The 16,542-nt window shown below is 39.4% G+C and overlaps 1 protein-coding gene across 1 annotated transcript; it reads left to right on the forward strand.

Moving 5' to 3' along the window:
* Nucleotides 1-644: 644 nt before the first annotated feature.
* On the forward strand, nt 645-11,177 carry TDRD15 (tudor domain containing 15). The gene is made up of 2 exons (XM_008641885.2): nt 645-764; nt 2,402-11,177. The coding sequence occupies exons 1-2, from the start codon at nt 752-754 to the stop codon at nt 8,287-8,289; spliced, it is 5,901 nt and encodes a 1,966-aa protein (XP_008640107.2). The 5' UTR covers nt 645-751; the 3' UTR covers nt 8,290-11,177.
* The last annotated feature ends 5,365 nt before the right edge of the window (nt 11,178-16,542 follow it).

Genomic DNA, 16,542 nt, shown 5'->3' on the forward strand with positions numbered 1-16,542 from the left:
CAGGCACACCTTCCCCTGGACCCGGTTGCTCAGAGCCCCATCCAGCCTGGCCTTGAACACTTCCAGAGGTAGGGCACCCAGAGCTTCCCTGCGCAACCTATTCCAGTGCTTCACCACCCTTACAGTACAATATTTCTTTGTAATATCTAATCCAAACCTACTCCCTTTCAGTTTAAAGACATTCCTCCATTTACTGTCGCTCTGTACCGTTGTAAAAGGTCCCTTTCCAGCCCCTTTAGATATTGGAAGGTGCTGTAAGATCTCTATGGAACCATCCCTTTTTCAGGCTGAAGAACCCAGATCCTGTAGCCTGTCTCCATAGGAGAGGTTCTCCAGCCCTCTTGTCATTTTTGTGGCCTCTTCTGGATGGACTCCAGCAGGTCCATGTCCTTCCTGTACTGGGACCCCAGAGCTGGATGCAGCACTGCAGGTGGGGTCTCAGTAGGGCAGGGCAGAAGGGCAGAATCCCCTCCGTGGACCTGCTGCCCACACTGCTTTTGATGCAGCCCAGGTTGTGTTTGGCTTCCTGGGCTGCAGGCACACGGTGCTGGCTCACGTTGAGCTTCTTGTCAACAAACACCCCAAGGACATACCAGCACGGCTGCTCTTGGTAAGAGAAGTAGTACAAGAATTTAGTTTATGTCTATTTTTCTAATGATTTTTCTATTCTCTTTCCTTGTAGAGAGATACAGAGTTGTTAATTACCAGGCTGTGTTTCCTTTAGAAGGTGTGTTACGAATGAATAAGCTGTATGAGGTGGAAAGGTGAGTAAACAGCAAAAGGCCATTCTGTAAACTGTAGAAATGTGGCTGTATCAGTGTGATGCTGTTACTGAGGCTGTGATAACAGGCAAGCAAATGTTAATGCACAAATTGTTTTAATATGTTATGTGTTAGTGCAAATAGGGCATAGTGAAGGGGGGGGAAAAAAAGGGAGCAGAACTTCAGTCAGGCCCCTTCAAAAGTTTAAGTCTCTGTAGTGATGAAATGTTTCTTCCAGGCAGACAGAACCAATTCCTTAAGGCTGTTTTCTTTCGTTAAAAGTACCCAGATTTTCACTTTCTCTTACAGGGGAAAATGGAAAAAAGGGGCCTTGCTGAAGCAGGAATTTGTTAGTTCTGGGTTTGGTACTGCTTTTACTGGGAGGGTTTTTTTTTGGTGGCTGGTGGTTTTGGTGGTTTTTTGTTTGTTTGTTTTGGTTTGGTTTTGTTTTGTTATTGGGTTTTTTTTTGGTTGGTTTTAGGAGATATGCGTCCTTCATCCTTCTGCCCTACTGCTTTACAGTAGGGGTGCTCATTTATGTATTTGAGTTGTTTGGGTTTTTTTATTTTTGTATTTTTTTTGTGATCTAGAATGATATTTTTTCTGAAGACAGGTTGTGTGTTCACTAGCTACTTCACATATGCTTGTGATGAAAACTATCATGACAGTTTCACTGAAGATTTTTTGCAGGCTAAGGAGGATCTTGCCCTGATAACTTGTAGTTGAAACTGAAAGTTTAAGTTCCAGCTTCACAAAAAAATGAATAAATCAAGGTTATCTTTGTCCAGACTATCCTTGAGTGTTTATCCACTGTCTTTGCATTTGATGTTGTCTTCCTCAAATTACGTTGTTAGAACAGCAGTTTATTTAGTGGAATTGCTTGATTAAATTATGGTCATGCACATCCTTTTTAAACAACGTGAAGTCACAGATTCACTGAATCACTGACATATGAATTGAACTGGACGCTAAGCTTGAAGACTGGATTATAGATCAGAAAAGTACCTGAATGTTTTGAAGATACTTAAACTGTAGAATTGGAGCGTTGAGACAGTACAAAACACAGCTGGCACAGTTGCTGTTTGATGAGCAGTGCAGAAATGTTGCACATATATGATAGGTTCAGTATGTCCTTGCAATTTTGAGAACCTTAAATATGCTATTGGTACAACTGGTAGTGTACAGACGGCCAGAGTAAACAGTAAAGCACGGAGTTATAAATTGTCAGTGATTTGAAGAAGTGATTTTAGACAGAAAAAGCAGGGTGAGTAGGGGATGAGTCCTTGGTCTTTTACATATTAAAAGGAAAAAGAAACAGACTGGAATAGCTCGGTGTTACTGTGGGAGCAACATTTTGGTTAAAAATTAATCTCAAATGATAAAACTAGTCTGTAGCCATGTGAGTGAATCCAGAGGTACTTTTTTTCATGTTATCTGAGCATGTCTTTACTAAGAGAAATGTGTGGAGTGTATCCTAGTTGCCTAAAACATGACATTCTTAGATGTTTAGTATACATTTATATCAGAATTTTAATAATGTGCTGTTAAACCATTTTGAAAACAAATGTCATGTAATGAATTAATTGCAAAAAAAAAAATACAGAAAATTATCAAGATGATCATACTCCTTTTCTTTGCAGACAGGATGGAATCTCTGACTCCTCCAGCAGACTCAATAGATAAGAAATTGAAGATAACTCATGTAGAATGCCATCCTGAGTCCTTGGTTATAGTGTTCCAGGCTCAATACAATGCAGGATGTGAGCTTGATTATTACATACTACAAAATGAAATACAGCGTGTGTTCAAAGTAAAAGATGATGTCTGTGTTGGTGGATCTTGCTTGGTGGAAGACACAGATGGAGAATGGCATAGAGGAAGAGTTCTGAGAAAGAAAGGGAATATCTGTGAGGCTTTTCTTATAGACACTGGACATGTGTTGGCTGTTGAGGAAACACATCTTGCTGCTGCTTGTGATGAATTGTTTCAGCTGCCTCCGAAGGTGGTTTTGGGTGTTTTTGCAAGCATACTTCCTCTTGGAGAAAGATGGGGTCCAAAAGCCATTAACTATTTTTCATCTCTGGTGGGATTACAGATCACAGGTCATGTGAAGGCTGTTACACCATATCAGCTGTTTATTCTAGAAGTGCCTAAGATTATTACTGATGTTCTTGAACTGCAGCTAGGTAAATTTATTGATGGAGATTCATTTTGTCTTGTTGTAGAAACTTTAGGAGCATTGCCACAAGGAATGCTTGGTAAGGGAATGCCGCAACTGTTGAAGCAGAAGTATCCATTCAGGGAGTTGCTTACCTTAAATAATTCTGAGAAACCAGCAGATTTTTGGCATGGTCCAGATCATCTCTTCCCATGTCTACCTGTTGGCAGTGAGGAAGATGTAAAAATAACTGGTGCAGTAAGCCCAAATAAATTTTATTGTCAGATACAGAAATGGCAGAAAGAGTTGGAAAATTTGACAGGAGCTATGCATTTGTACTATGAAGCTCTCGTTGGAGAAAATACTACATCTTGTGATAGTTTAGGGCTACTCTGTGCTGCCAAGAGGCGAAATGGACAGTGGCATAGAGGAGTGATAAAACAACTTCTCTCTGACCATATGGAGGTCTGGTTTATGGATTTTGGCATTATTGAAGCTGTGCCACCTAGTTGTATTCGGAAACTTAAAGCTGAGTTTTTGACATTACCAATGATTTCATTTCTGTGTACGCTGTCTTGTTTTGGTAGTCAGGATGAAACAGTAATACAATTTCAGCTCAAGGAACTTACACAAGCTTTAATGGGACAAACTTCTGTGTGTGTCCATGTTGATTTATACAATAACACTGAACACTTGTATTACATAACTCTGCAAAAACAAAATCTTGGAATTAATGCTGAGTGTCCAGAAAACCGGAATGAGAAAGCTGCACTGTGTGTCTCGCTTTTAGAAACAAAAACCAGAAGTATTGCACCAAACGACAAACTAAGTCCTGAGAGAAACAATTCACCTAAGAATTACCCTGGAAACAAAGATACAAAAACCTGCTTACCTGAATGGAATGTTTCTTTCTTCAGCCACTGCAAGAGTGACGAGATGCAAATGAACTCTTTTTATGGAGCTTTTGTAGTATATGTCATAAGTCCATCTGACTTTTGGATTCAAACATGTAGATACCATAATGAGTTTCAGGCTTTGATGAAAAACATTGCTTGCACATACAGTCAATGTAGAGATGATGAGATGGTCCTTAAAAAGCCAGAACCTGGGTTGCTGTGCTGTGCCCGGTATAGCAGGGATGGGTGTTATTACCGGGCTGTTGTCACGAAAGTGTTTCGTGTTAGCATTGTGGTTTATTTTTTGGATTTTGGAAATACAGATACAATACCTTGTCACAATGTGAAAACACTGCTTCCTGAGTTTTCTGATTTACCAGCTTTGGCTATGTGTTGTTCCCTTGCTCACACATTTCCTGTTGATGGTGTGTGGGTTAGAAAAGAAACTGATTTCTTCAAAAATGTGGTGTTGAACAAACCACTGCTGCTTCATGTCATTGGAAAGCAAAACAACAAGTACATTGTTAATGTGCAGTGTCATACTGATTTCCTGCAAGGAAATGTTGCCGCATGTATGGTTCAAGCTGGTTATGCTGAGTATCAGCTAAAGCCCCCAAATTCTGTTCTGAGGGCAGCAAAAAAGCGGCACAACAGGAATCACCTCAAATGTAAAAAAGAAAAAATCAATGCAGAGAACACCAGTAATATTTGCAAAAATAAGGTAACTGGAAATGGAGACATACTTCAGAAGGAAAAATCATTAAGTGTGCTGCCAGTGCCTAGAGAATCTGTTGTGCCATCTTGTTTTGGAGAAGGTGCTGTCTCTAAAATGCATAAATCAGTATGTGAGGAAAAATTAGTTTATAAAGAGCTTGTGTTTAAACCAGGAGCTGTATATGAAGTGGTATGTTCTTGCATTTTTTCCCCATCAGATTTTTCATGTCAGCTGCAAAGCAACCTGCCAGAGCTAGATAACTTAATGGGACAAATTCAGACTTACTATAAAGATCATACCAGTCCCTACAAAACTGGACAGGTTGCCTGTGTTGTTAAGTGTCCCAAGGATGGGAAGTGGTACAGAGCAGCTGTTGTGCAGCAGGTATCCACAAATGAAGTTGATGTGGTTTTTGTAGACTATGGTTATCGGGAAAGAGCTTCACTTAAAGATCTTCAGGGTGTTCTTCCAGATTTCCTAACTCTAGAAAGTCAAGCATTTCGATGTGGACTTAAAAATGTAGTCTTACGGACTAACTCAATTAACTGGTCTGAAGAAGTGCATAGACAATTTGAAGACTTCATTTCTTCTTGTAGAGGACCACTGACTTGCACCATTTATGCTCTTGTTCTTGTGAGCCCCAACTGTTTATGCAATGTAGTTGACTTACAGACTCCACTTACTAGTGTAGAGGAATTCCTCAGAGAACGTGGTCTCACCCAATCTGATTATGTTGGACTGAGAAACCTTTCATCATTGGGTTCTCTGTACAGTTTTTGCTATTCATCTTTTAATATAAAAATTGGAAGCGAGGAGGAGGTTTATATAACTCACATAAATAGTCCTTCAAAATTCTATTGTCATCTTAATCGAAACACTGAAACTCTTGGGGCATTGATGAAGAAGGTTAGTGACCTTAGTAAAATGTCAAATAATGCAAATTATCATACTGGCAATACACGACTGTGTATAGCCAGATATGTGGAAGATGGTCTCTTTTACAGAGCTTTGGCTTTTCCTGTGGAATCGACATCCTTTCTCTGGGTTGACTATGTGGATTTTGGAAATAAGAGTATGGTGGAGAGAGACCACTTGATGCCTATTCCAGATTCTGCCACTGACCTACTATTCACACCCATGCAAGCTATTCAATTCTGTCTATCAGATCTTAGGGGGACAGAATTTCCAGCAAGAATTACTACATGGTTTGTGAAAACATTCCGTGGTAAACTGCTGAAGGCTGTAATCTTATCCAGAGAATCAGATGGAAAGATTGTTGTGGAGTTGTATGATGGACAGCTCAAAGTAAGTCAGAAAATTAAAGAAAAGGTATTGGAAGAGTTGGCACAGGAAAGCCGTATGGAACAATTTAGAAGTAATGAAGGAGAGATACATCACATGAAAGATGACAAAGAAATTAATAAAGTAAGTGTTAAAGATCCTGAAATACTTAAATTGAAAACTGAAGTGAAATGCCAAGTCTATGATGAATATTACCGGGCAGATACTGGTGAGAATTTTGGAGATGAAGAGCAAACTGCTTGTAGCTCACCAAAGTTGTGTAGTGGATTCTCAAAACAGCAAACTTTACAGGACAGCAAAGAGCAAGGTTTTAGAAATACTTTCAGTGCTGTTCTGGAGAACGGAGAGGAACCTTGGAGTGAACAACCTGCTTCTCACTCACTCTCTTACTCTGCTTTAAATTCAAAGGAAATAACTGTAAATGCTCTCTCTGAATCTCATAATGAAAGACTAAATTGTACAGGTCAGCAGAAAAGGAGTAATAAAAATATACCTACATTAATCAGTCTTCCTCAACGTGATATCCAGGTGAATACCGAAGTAACAGGTTATATTTCTCATATGAATAGTCCATCAAGTTTCTATGTTCACTTTGCAGAGGATGAAAACTTAATAATGAAACTAGCAGATGATTTAAACGAAAGCTTGGAGAATAGAGGTCGTGAAAACTGCTTAGATGAGCTCATGGTAGGGGATCTCATTGTAGCAGAGCACGATGCTGATTGTTTTTACTATAGAGCAGTTATTAAAACTCTGAAACCAGGAAACTCCTATGAGGTAGAATTTATTGACTATGGTAATGCTGCAGTTGTAAGTTCATCAAAAATCTGCAGGATTCCAGAAAAGTTCTTAACTCTGCCAAGGTTTAGTGTTCACTGTTTCCTTAGCAGTGTAAAAAGTGTTCCTGGTGAAGGCTGGACTAAGGAAAGTGCTGCTTATTTTGCAAGAACAGTAAGCGACAAGCCAGTAGCTTGCAAGTTCTTACAGCAACATGGAGAAAAATGGGAAATAGATGTAATTTGTGATGGAGAGTCTTTGTCTAACAGCCTTTTGCAGGAAATAGACAGCACAAGGTGGAAAAGCAGATCGGTATTTGCTTTGGAAAATAAATCTAAACAAAATGGTAGTCCTCAAGAGTCTAAGAATAGTTTAGGTGGTCAAAATAAAACTAAGGCTACTAGGATGAAAAATATTTCTGTAAAATCCTTAAGTCTCCTTCATCGAGTTTTAAATTCTGGACAAGTAGAAGCAGCAGAAGTGGTTAATATTTTGAAGAGTGGAGAATTTTATGTGCAGTTACTTAAAAATGTGCAAATACTACATGAGTTAAATGTAATGCTTGACAAAGAAGCACAAAGAAGTGGTTTACTTAAAGTGGATGACATTGAACAAGGACTGGAATGCATTACACAATCTGAAAGGAACTTAAAGTGGTATCGATCAAAAGTGATAAAGAAGTTTGTCAGGGAAAAGTTAATGCTAGTTTTTTTCATGGATTATGGCACATATGAGATGGTGTCCTTAAATAATGCAAAGATGCTCAGTGATGAGATTAAAAGTATTCCTAAACAAGCTGTTTTTTGTAGGTGGATTTGTTTTAAAAACCTGAAGAAAATTCACTTAGGCCGCGTAGCAAGTGCACTCCTGGATTGTGAAATAAGGATCTTGTTTTTGAGATACTTGAAATCCTTTGATGTCTGGGAGGTAAATATTTTAATAGGAGAAGTTACACTTCAGGAGTATTTGAACCAACTATTAAGTCGTTGTTGGACAATTGTTGGACCAGAAAAATGTGGTAATACACACTGTAAGGAGTTTGATACATCATTCAAGATAAATTCAGTCATGTGGATGCTGCTGCGTAGTGGCAGAACATATCCTGGGTGTGCAACTGCAGTTACTGATCCTTCAAACTTCAGCGTCCAGTTTGAAGTCTTCTTTGATTGCATGCGAAACTTGTCATCGCTGCTCTCTGACCTTCCTGACAACTTGCCAGCTCTGTCAGAAGAACATGTGACGCCTGGTGCTAGCTGCTTGATTGAGTTTGGGCAGGAAGCACAGTGGTACAGGGCAGAAATTAGTGAAGTAACAAGTCAGTCTGTTGCTCTTACATTTATTGATTATGGCTTTCTGAGAAGCATCCCTTACTCTGATATCCATAAACTTAAAGTTGTTCCAGAAAGTCTGTTATACTTGCCACACTTGGCACACTCTTGCTCTTTGCATGATACAGTTCCTGGCAAGGGGGAACACTGGAGTGAGGAAGCTATACTTCTGTTTCAGAAGCTTCTTCATAAACCGGGTCTCATATTTCATTTTATCCACTATAGCTCTGAAATGAAGTTAGAGGTGGATATTCTGTGTGAGGATAGCAATCTATCTGATGCCTTAATTGCTGCAGGCCATGCAGTCTGCTCTCACAGTAGGTGCTGTCCCATTCCGGTTGACAGACTCTAATCAGAAAAAAGAATTGCAAGTGAAGTGGCCAGATTCTAGTTACTATGCTTTTGTTTGTGAACCAGAACATAATTATGATGAAAATTCTGATTTTGCTGACAGAAGTCAGGCAAAAAAGAGAAACAAAAAAGCCATTTGAAGCACACTATTAGCTATAAAAAAGTTTCAAAGAGGAAAGTCTGGTAAAGTGGCTGCTGGAATATCATTAACAAAGGATCTGAGTTTACACAACACTAAAAGAAAAGAAAACCTACAAAAGATGGACAATACTGTGAAGATGTTGGGATTTTTTTAAGCATTATGATGACAAGAAAAGTAAAAGTTGTCATAATACAGAGTAAAACTGCTACTGCTACTCTTGTCATAATACAGAGTAAATCTGCTACTGGCTGAGACTTGTGATTTAGATGTTCTACAGTCTGGAAAGACAGTGTGTGAAGTTACTGTCAAAAGAATTAGTTGAATAATCAGTAGGCTGCAGTTAGAAAAGCACTACTTCAAATCAAAATGAACCAAACAACCTTTTTGTTGGAATGCTTTCAAAGTTTATATATATAAAAAACTTCTTGTGCAGTAACATCTGGATTACAGTGTTGATGTATCCATGTTTTGGGTGTTCAGAAAACAAAGATGCCAGCCATATTCTTTTCTTTGTTTCTGATTCCAGAGTTTCCATGGGAGAACAGTTTTTCTTGTTAGGAGAATGTTTACTACTATTAAGCCAAAAATCTGGATCCCCATTTATGAGAGAGACGTGCATTAAGTTGTTTTCAATTAGCTGTTGATGTACAGATGCCGTTGTCCCTTCTGAAGTTCTCTTGGTATCTCAGTTGCTTCATTTTGGGGTTTTTCACTCTGCCAGGTGTGTGTGGTCCACTGATCTCTCTCCTGCATCTTCCTCCCCATCTATCAGAATGAAGAGAGGAAGTTATCTCCAGGTGTTCTGTGAATATACTGTCAAGTCAAAATATTGTGTCTTAAAGGGAAACATACAGAACCTTTTCTTTATTTCTCCTTTGTGGGAGGAGGAGATTTCAGAATTGAGAAGTGATGGTAATACTGTGTATCTTAGAAGGGTGGTTTTTTTCAGTATCTAGTCTGAAATGGTATGAATTCGTCAGCTGTTCTTCTGATTTACTAATTTATTTATTTTATTTTTTCCCCTCACCTCCTTCCTGAGTTGTTTGGACAAAGATAAAGTATGAAGAGTCCTGAAGTGTGAGGGGTTTTCTTTGTATATTCTGTGATTGTTTGAATTTCTGAGAAAATGAATACAACACTAATGATAGACAGCAAATCTAATGCATCTGTAGAAGAAAAGAAGACATAAAAACACACAGCCCTTCCCCTTCCCCTCGTCCTCCCCCCCCCCAATATATTTAATTCATATGAAAAAACCTGAAAGCTTTATCTGGAAAACAGATTTTTAAATTTTTTTTCAGTAAGAGAGACATGTCTGAGAAAGTCAAATAAATAAGGGGTGAGACAATGCCAGCTGATCTTTACAAGGCTCACTCTGCTGGTGAATTGTTCTTGAAGCTTATAATATTTTCAGTCTACAAGTGAAAAATGCCCATTACTAACAAATCAGAAAATGTGTAAGATAGAATTTCTCAAATAAATACTATTTAAAATATCAGTAGTGTTATGTTAATATATTGATTAAAAAAGGGGGCTCGTAGCCATTTGTGATTAATTATTTTCTTGATATTGCACTGTTTCTTTATATTTCAAAATGTCATGTTTTTCCTGCTTAAAATTGTAAGCTTACCTGGCACATTCTTTGTCAATAATTAGACATACTGCTGGCTGTTGGTATAAAACACAAAGGTTGTATTGTGCAACATACTCAGTTGAGCAATGACTTTACACTTGCTGTGCTGGTTCATTGTAGTGCCATGTAGAGACTCTGACACTTCAGTGTTAATTAACAGTGATTCTAACTTCTGGCTGTCTTTCAGTTGGAAAAGTAGGATCTTGGGCATCTCTTGTTTTTAAAAATCATTTGGATACCCTAAATGGAGACATGTTGTGTACAGTAATACTTGCATGTTTTAAGTTAGATGTGTTTTTTGCTAACGTGTATTGTGCTTTAACTTGTATGTAGTTGTAGAATATTGCTTCTCTAATGTTACAAAATGGAGCCTAGAAATGATGTATGAATAAGAAAAAAAACAGCTGTGTGTACTATTTTTATGTCCTGCAAATTGCAAATGCTAGATTTATTTGCAAAAACGTGTGTTTTGTTTTCAACTCATAATGAGACTAACTCATGATAGTAATCCTTTTCTGAAGGTCTGATACTCAAACTGCTTCAAGTAAAGATCAGATAATTGAGAGTATTTCAGGATTATACTGCGTCTGTAAATATAAAGAATGTCTTGTTGCCACTGTTGATGAAGATTCTCAGAAGTGCATTACAAGGATGTGTTATGATTGTTAGATTAAGTTCCTGGGACGTCTGGCTGTGTATTTTATGCCCAGTTCTCTTTCTCTGGTGTGTACCGCTGCTGTTGCCAACCTCAGCTGTAACAGCATTTTTCTTGTAAGAAGGAGAAGCTATGCTCAGAATCTAGTTGAAAGAAGTTGTCAATTATTTAGTGTGTAGAAGTTTAGGTGTATTTTCCTATTTGTTTTAGAACAAGCATGATGCTGAACAAATGCAGTACTTTGTGTAGTAGTAAATTTTTTTGCTAAAATTTAATTTGAAAGTAATTTTGTAATTTTTTTGTATTTTTGTATTTATTTATAATGTGTCATTGATTACTGTGGTTATTTTTATTTTTAGTCCATGAAAGTGATGGAGAACCAGTTTCGTTTGTTTGGTATTTAGAATGTTAATATGTATACTGCCTTTTTGTCATGAATAAAATAAATACTAAAAATAATACATAAAATGCTTATCTCCTGTGTGTAACTTGCCTTGCCAAAGACATTTTGAAGTTTTCTGTGACCTTTGCTGTTGGTGAATGCATTGGAAAATACCTGAAGCTACATCAGTATGTTCTGCATGGGACTTACAAGAGGAAGTACCTCTTGCTAATCTTGCTGAACATTTTGGCTGATTTAGGAGTAACTTTGCACTACCTGTAGAGGAAATGTGGTCAGACTTGAGCCACCAGAAGTTGTGGGCCTGAGAGAAAGAGACAGAATCATTAAGGATTCATGTAGGAAGAGAGGCAGATAAGGAAAAGGCTTCACTGGAGGTAGGAGATGGGTGGTTCAGATGCTTTGGAAGGGCTGACTAGTTATTGAATGTTTGTATGGGTCAGGCAGCATAGAAGTTTTTGCTTGCAGGCAGAAAGTAGGCTTCAGTGCTAAACTAGTGTGTGAAGATTTTTAGAGTTTGCAATAAAAAGATAGCAGATTAAGTGGGAGGGTAGAGTATGAAGAAGAGCTTCTAGAAACAAATTATCTATTTCATAAAGGCAAATTCAAGGATGGAAAAGAGCCTTTGACAGTGCTTTTAATTACCTGTAATGTTTGCAGGGGATTGTGTGTGCGTGCCGAGGGTGTTGTGTTAGCTGCAGACCAAAGTCTGGGGACAAGTTTCACACTGTCACAGACAACTGTACTTCCTGACCTTGCTTTTTTGCTACCCCTGTGCCTTATCTTTGCCCACACTCCTCCCAAATAAACTGCCCGTCCCAAAAGTAATGGATGCATCTGGCCATGATGGCTGCATCCGAATCAGTGGACTCAGGGTACAGAGGCAACAACACAATAGCAAAGGGCTAATCTGAGCAACACCTCCCCCCAGCCATAGTGCTGGTCAAGGCTGGACTCAAACCAGGTTTGGAAAAAACTTACTGCTGTCATTGCTACGCAGATCTGACTATGAGTCAATTATCTCACTCCATAAACGGTGGAAAGCCCGCTGAGGCTGTATGCCAGGATGTCTCCTTGAGCAGGGACACCTTTCATGGTTACACCTTGAGGCTGAGAGATTCCTTCCTGCAGCAGATTCTTGGTAAGTGAATAATAGCATGTTAAACTTTGAAATCTTAGCTATGTGATACAAAGGGTTGATTGTGCATATGCAGTCCTGTAGACATAAACCGTTGATCAGGGCTGAGATTAAGGCTGGATCCAGCTGCAGGTAAGCTCCCTTCTGAGAGGGAGTTAGGAAAGCAGGGAAGGTCCTTACTGAGCCTCATGACTATACAGGAGCATTTCCCTGTCAATTTTGTCTGACCCTGACCTCTGTGCAGTAAATAATCAAGTCTGTTTTGCCATCAAATTTTGTTAAACCACTCTCAAATTATCAAATGTTTTAGATCACTAAACATTTTGCTGCTTCTCTATTACAAGTGAAGTGCATCACTCTGTGATGAGGAGGCAGTGAAGTATTTGCACATTGTGCCAAGTTCTAAGAACTAGCTGATACACTTGAAAGACCACAGACAGCAATCCAGAGGGAGAGGCTGGAGAAACAGGTCAGTAGAAACACAATGAAATGTAACAGGAACAACTGGCCATAAAATGAAAGGTTTAGGCTGGAAAGCATGATATTTTTAGAATGAGGACAGTCAAGTGTTGCAGAAGGTTGTCCAGAGAGATAACAGTCTCCATCCTTGGTAGTTTCCAACACCCAACTGGATAAAGTTCTGAGAAACCAGTTCTGACCACATAGCTGACCACTTCAGAGCAGGAGGTTAGCTAAAAGAACTGTAGATGTACCTCTTCACTTGAATTTCCCTGTTACTGCTGCAGCTACTCTTCGTACCTTAGGAAAATCCAAAGCCTTGCTTTGACTACTCAGAAGGGATCAAGGTACTTCTTTCCTGGCAGATTGTGTTGCCTCCCAGTTACAGACAACTCCTTGACTTTCTGAGAAAGAACTGTCTTCTGCCCTCCTTTACCTCCATGTAGCATATACACTCTGCATATATACAGGAGTTGTCTGTAAGTGGGAGACAACACAATCTGCCAGGGAAGGAGTATTGTGATCCCTTCCTGGTAGTCCTGGGGAACAGGGATTCCCAAAAAACCCAACTCAAGTAAGGTGAAAAGCTTTACTGGCTTGAGAGTGGGATTTGAGATTTGAGAGTGGGAATAGCAGAGACTAGGAAAGCTGCTCCAGTTACAGCTGGGAATAGCTTTTAGCATTCGGTATGTGCAGGGCAGCAGGAAATACTTGACATGAGAGTAGTTTGTGATACCAGCTTGACTGCTCTCCTGATTGCCCCAGGAACTGTATGTATGGTGGCAGTGCCCCTTAAAGGCACACAGGGATGTGCTCCTGCTCCTGCCTGCATGTGGGAGGTCGATTGGTTGTTATGATGGATTGTGGAAGCTGCACTGGCACCTCTGGCCCTCTGCATGCAGGGATCGCTCCTGGTGGTACCTGCTGGGGTCACCCCGGCCTTAAATGTCCTGTAAGTGAAGATCTGTCTGCTTTTGTTCTGAGAAAAGGTGAAACCTGGAGTAGGCTGTCCAGCTCTCCACTCCTCAGCACAGGAAAGACGTGGGCCTGTTGGAGCAGGTCCAGAGGAGGCCATGAAGATGCTCAGAGGGCTCTAACACCTGACCTATGGAGACAGGCTGAGAGAGCTGAGGTTCAATTTGGATAAGGAAAGGCTAAATGGGAACTTTATAGCAGCCTTCCAGTACCTAAAGGGTAAAAGGGAGGAAATTGGGGACAAACATTTTAGCAGGGCCTGTTACACTAGGACAAGTTTTAAACTAAAAGAAGATTTATTGCAGTGGGGGTGGTGGAGCACTGGCACAGGTTGCTCAGAGAGGTGGTAGGTGCCCCATCCCTGGAAACATTTAAGAGCAGGTTGGGCATGGCTCTGAACAACCTGATCTAGTTGGAGATGTCCCTTCATGGGGATCAGACTAGATGAGCCTTAAAGGTCTCATGATGATTAGGCAGAGTGGGAGAAAAAGGTTGGCGATGTTCTTTTAGGGGACACCTGATATAAGAAACTGTTTGGTGGCAAATTCCTGGTATCTGCAGAGAAATAGATGCTGTACTTTAAGACTGGGTATTCAAAAGCACCTAAAAATGCACATTTCCTTTAATGCCCACTAAATTTCTATTTCTGGATTGTTTACAGCCATTTTAAAATTTCTTTTTTTTTAATTTCTTTTCAAGAATCAATTATTTTGCATAAAAATAAACATTGTGAAAACAAAATCATGAAAATATTTATTCAGCTCTGAACTGACTTTAGGGACAGCTATCTTGATTCCTGCAGATTTAATGAGAAAATTTTTAGGGCTACTGTGTCTAGATCTGCATAATGAAGGAATTAAAACAGTGAATGCGGCATAATTTTTAGTGATCAGTAAACATTAGGAATCCTACTGGGTGACCCTGAAATATAATTAGGCCTAGTTCTGTGAAATTATTTTCCTGCGAATATAAAGAAATGGAATAAAAGTGGGGTTTAAATGGGTTTCATATTCTTTTTATTTTTGTACTTTAAAGGAATACCAAGGTGTTAAGAGGGAAAACACTATTTGACAGACTTTGATTCTGATTAATTCTTTAGTGTTTAATCACCTTGATTTTGTAGGAGTTTGAACTTAACACATAATATGATCAAGCCCTTTAATTATGTTCATTTTCTTTTAAGCCATGCAGCCATTGATCTCCTCTAATCTGACATTCCATATAACATGGAATTTCACTTACTTTTGCATTAAGCCAGTATTCCCCCTTCTGTCTCCAAGGGTTCAAGCCTTCATCTCTCATTTCCCACCTTCAAGCTAAAAGCTTGGTACTCACCCCCTTGAAGCTGTTGTACTGTACTAGAAAGTATTAAAGAGCTGTGATATGTCTCTTTCACCACAGGAGTCAAGCCTAGTAACTAGACAATTTCTTGAGCAGGGGAAAACCTATGCTCCAGTTTCTCCTCAAAGGAATTCTTAAGTATTTTTATATGAAAAACTCATTGATGAAACAACTCTGGGAGCAGATATTAGGAGTTTAATAATCCAGTCATGTTCACTGCATTCTGCACCCTTTATTTCCCCTAATTAATCTTGGATCCTTTTCGGCAAAGTAGGACATGTTAAGCAAGAGAGATCAAATGACTGATAGCTCTTGGATTAAAGCACACACCTGAAAGAAATTAAAAACAAAAATAAGAGAAGGGAAATACCAATATTGGTCTGAAACAGAGAATTAACTTTGCATTTTCTTCACTTGGATTGACTGCACCAGCCTACTTCATGTTAGAGTATATCCTCATTTTGTGTTTTAAAGGATAAAGCATAGTAGAGTATGAGGCAAATTAAGCTTTAGTTTTATGAGGATCTATATGGTTGTGAATGAGTGGACAGAAGAACTGCCCTGCGGCGTAAGTTGGCTAAAGAAGGGTGACTTCTCAGGTGCCTCTAGGCAGTGTTTCTGTTTGGCTGATTTAAGTGTTTCTCCCTTGGGGCTCATGAGTCATTAAGAGCATATCCCAAAACATCTGCCCTGTGCCATGGGCTGTGGAGTCTGCTCTGATAGCCAGATGGAAAAGTTCAGTGAAACTTACTAGGCCTTATTTTGTGCCTAATGAGATGTTATGCCTTAAAAAAGTTTATGGCACTAGATCCAGCAAAGGGCTTGTTCAATATCTAACATTTGGGTTTTGTGTCCCAGGCACAGAAACCTTTAGGGAATATGAAGGCTTCCTGTAGTCTGTATGGGGAAAAGTCTGACCTCTCCATGTGGGGGTTAAAACAATCTACATATTGGTCATGGAAAAACATGAGGATGAGAACATATTTTAAGTTTTGCACCCTTCCAGGACAAGGTGCTTTGTGTAGAGTGTAAGTGGGGATATGTCTGTGCAGTCTTTCCCTGACCTGCGCATCTGAAAGTAGCTCATGCAACACAGTGAGCAGTTGTTCATTAAACACATCCATCAGTTAAGAAGATAATGCTCATTTTTCATACAGTGCGTGCTGTTTACATCACTTCCTCATCTATTATGAGTTCCAAGAACAAGTTCCTACTAAACCCATAGCCACAACCCAAGGAAAGTGCCTACAGACTGACCCTTTGAGAAAGAACAGTTTCCCTTTCTGAAGTTGTGCAGCAGTGCGGGAAGGCATCCTGTGCAAAAGAGGAAAGGGTAGGATTTGGTAGCCTAGCTGCTAGGGTACAGAATTAGAGGGATAAGGTATGTGCTCTAAATGCTTCCTTCTGTGACCTGTTCACTACTTTGTCTACAGTAGAACAGTTTCAAGAGGAGTGAGTGAAAAGGTTACTTAGGCTTTTATAGCTTGGCGATGGAAGGTATGTTTTTGGAC

Source organism: Corvus brachyrhynchos, unplaced genomic scaffold (genome assembly GCF_000691975.1).
Source record: "Corvus brachyrhynchos isolate BGI_N302 unplaced genomic scaffold, ASM69197v1 scaffold116, whole genome shotgun sequence".
Taxonomy (NCBI): domain Eukaryota; kingdom Metazoa; phylum Chordata; class Aves; order Passeriformes; family Corvidae; genus Corvus; species Corvus brachyrhynchos.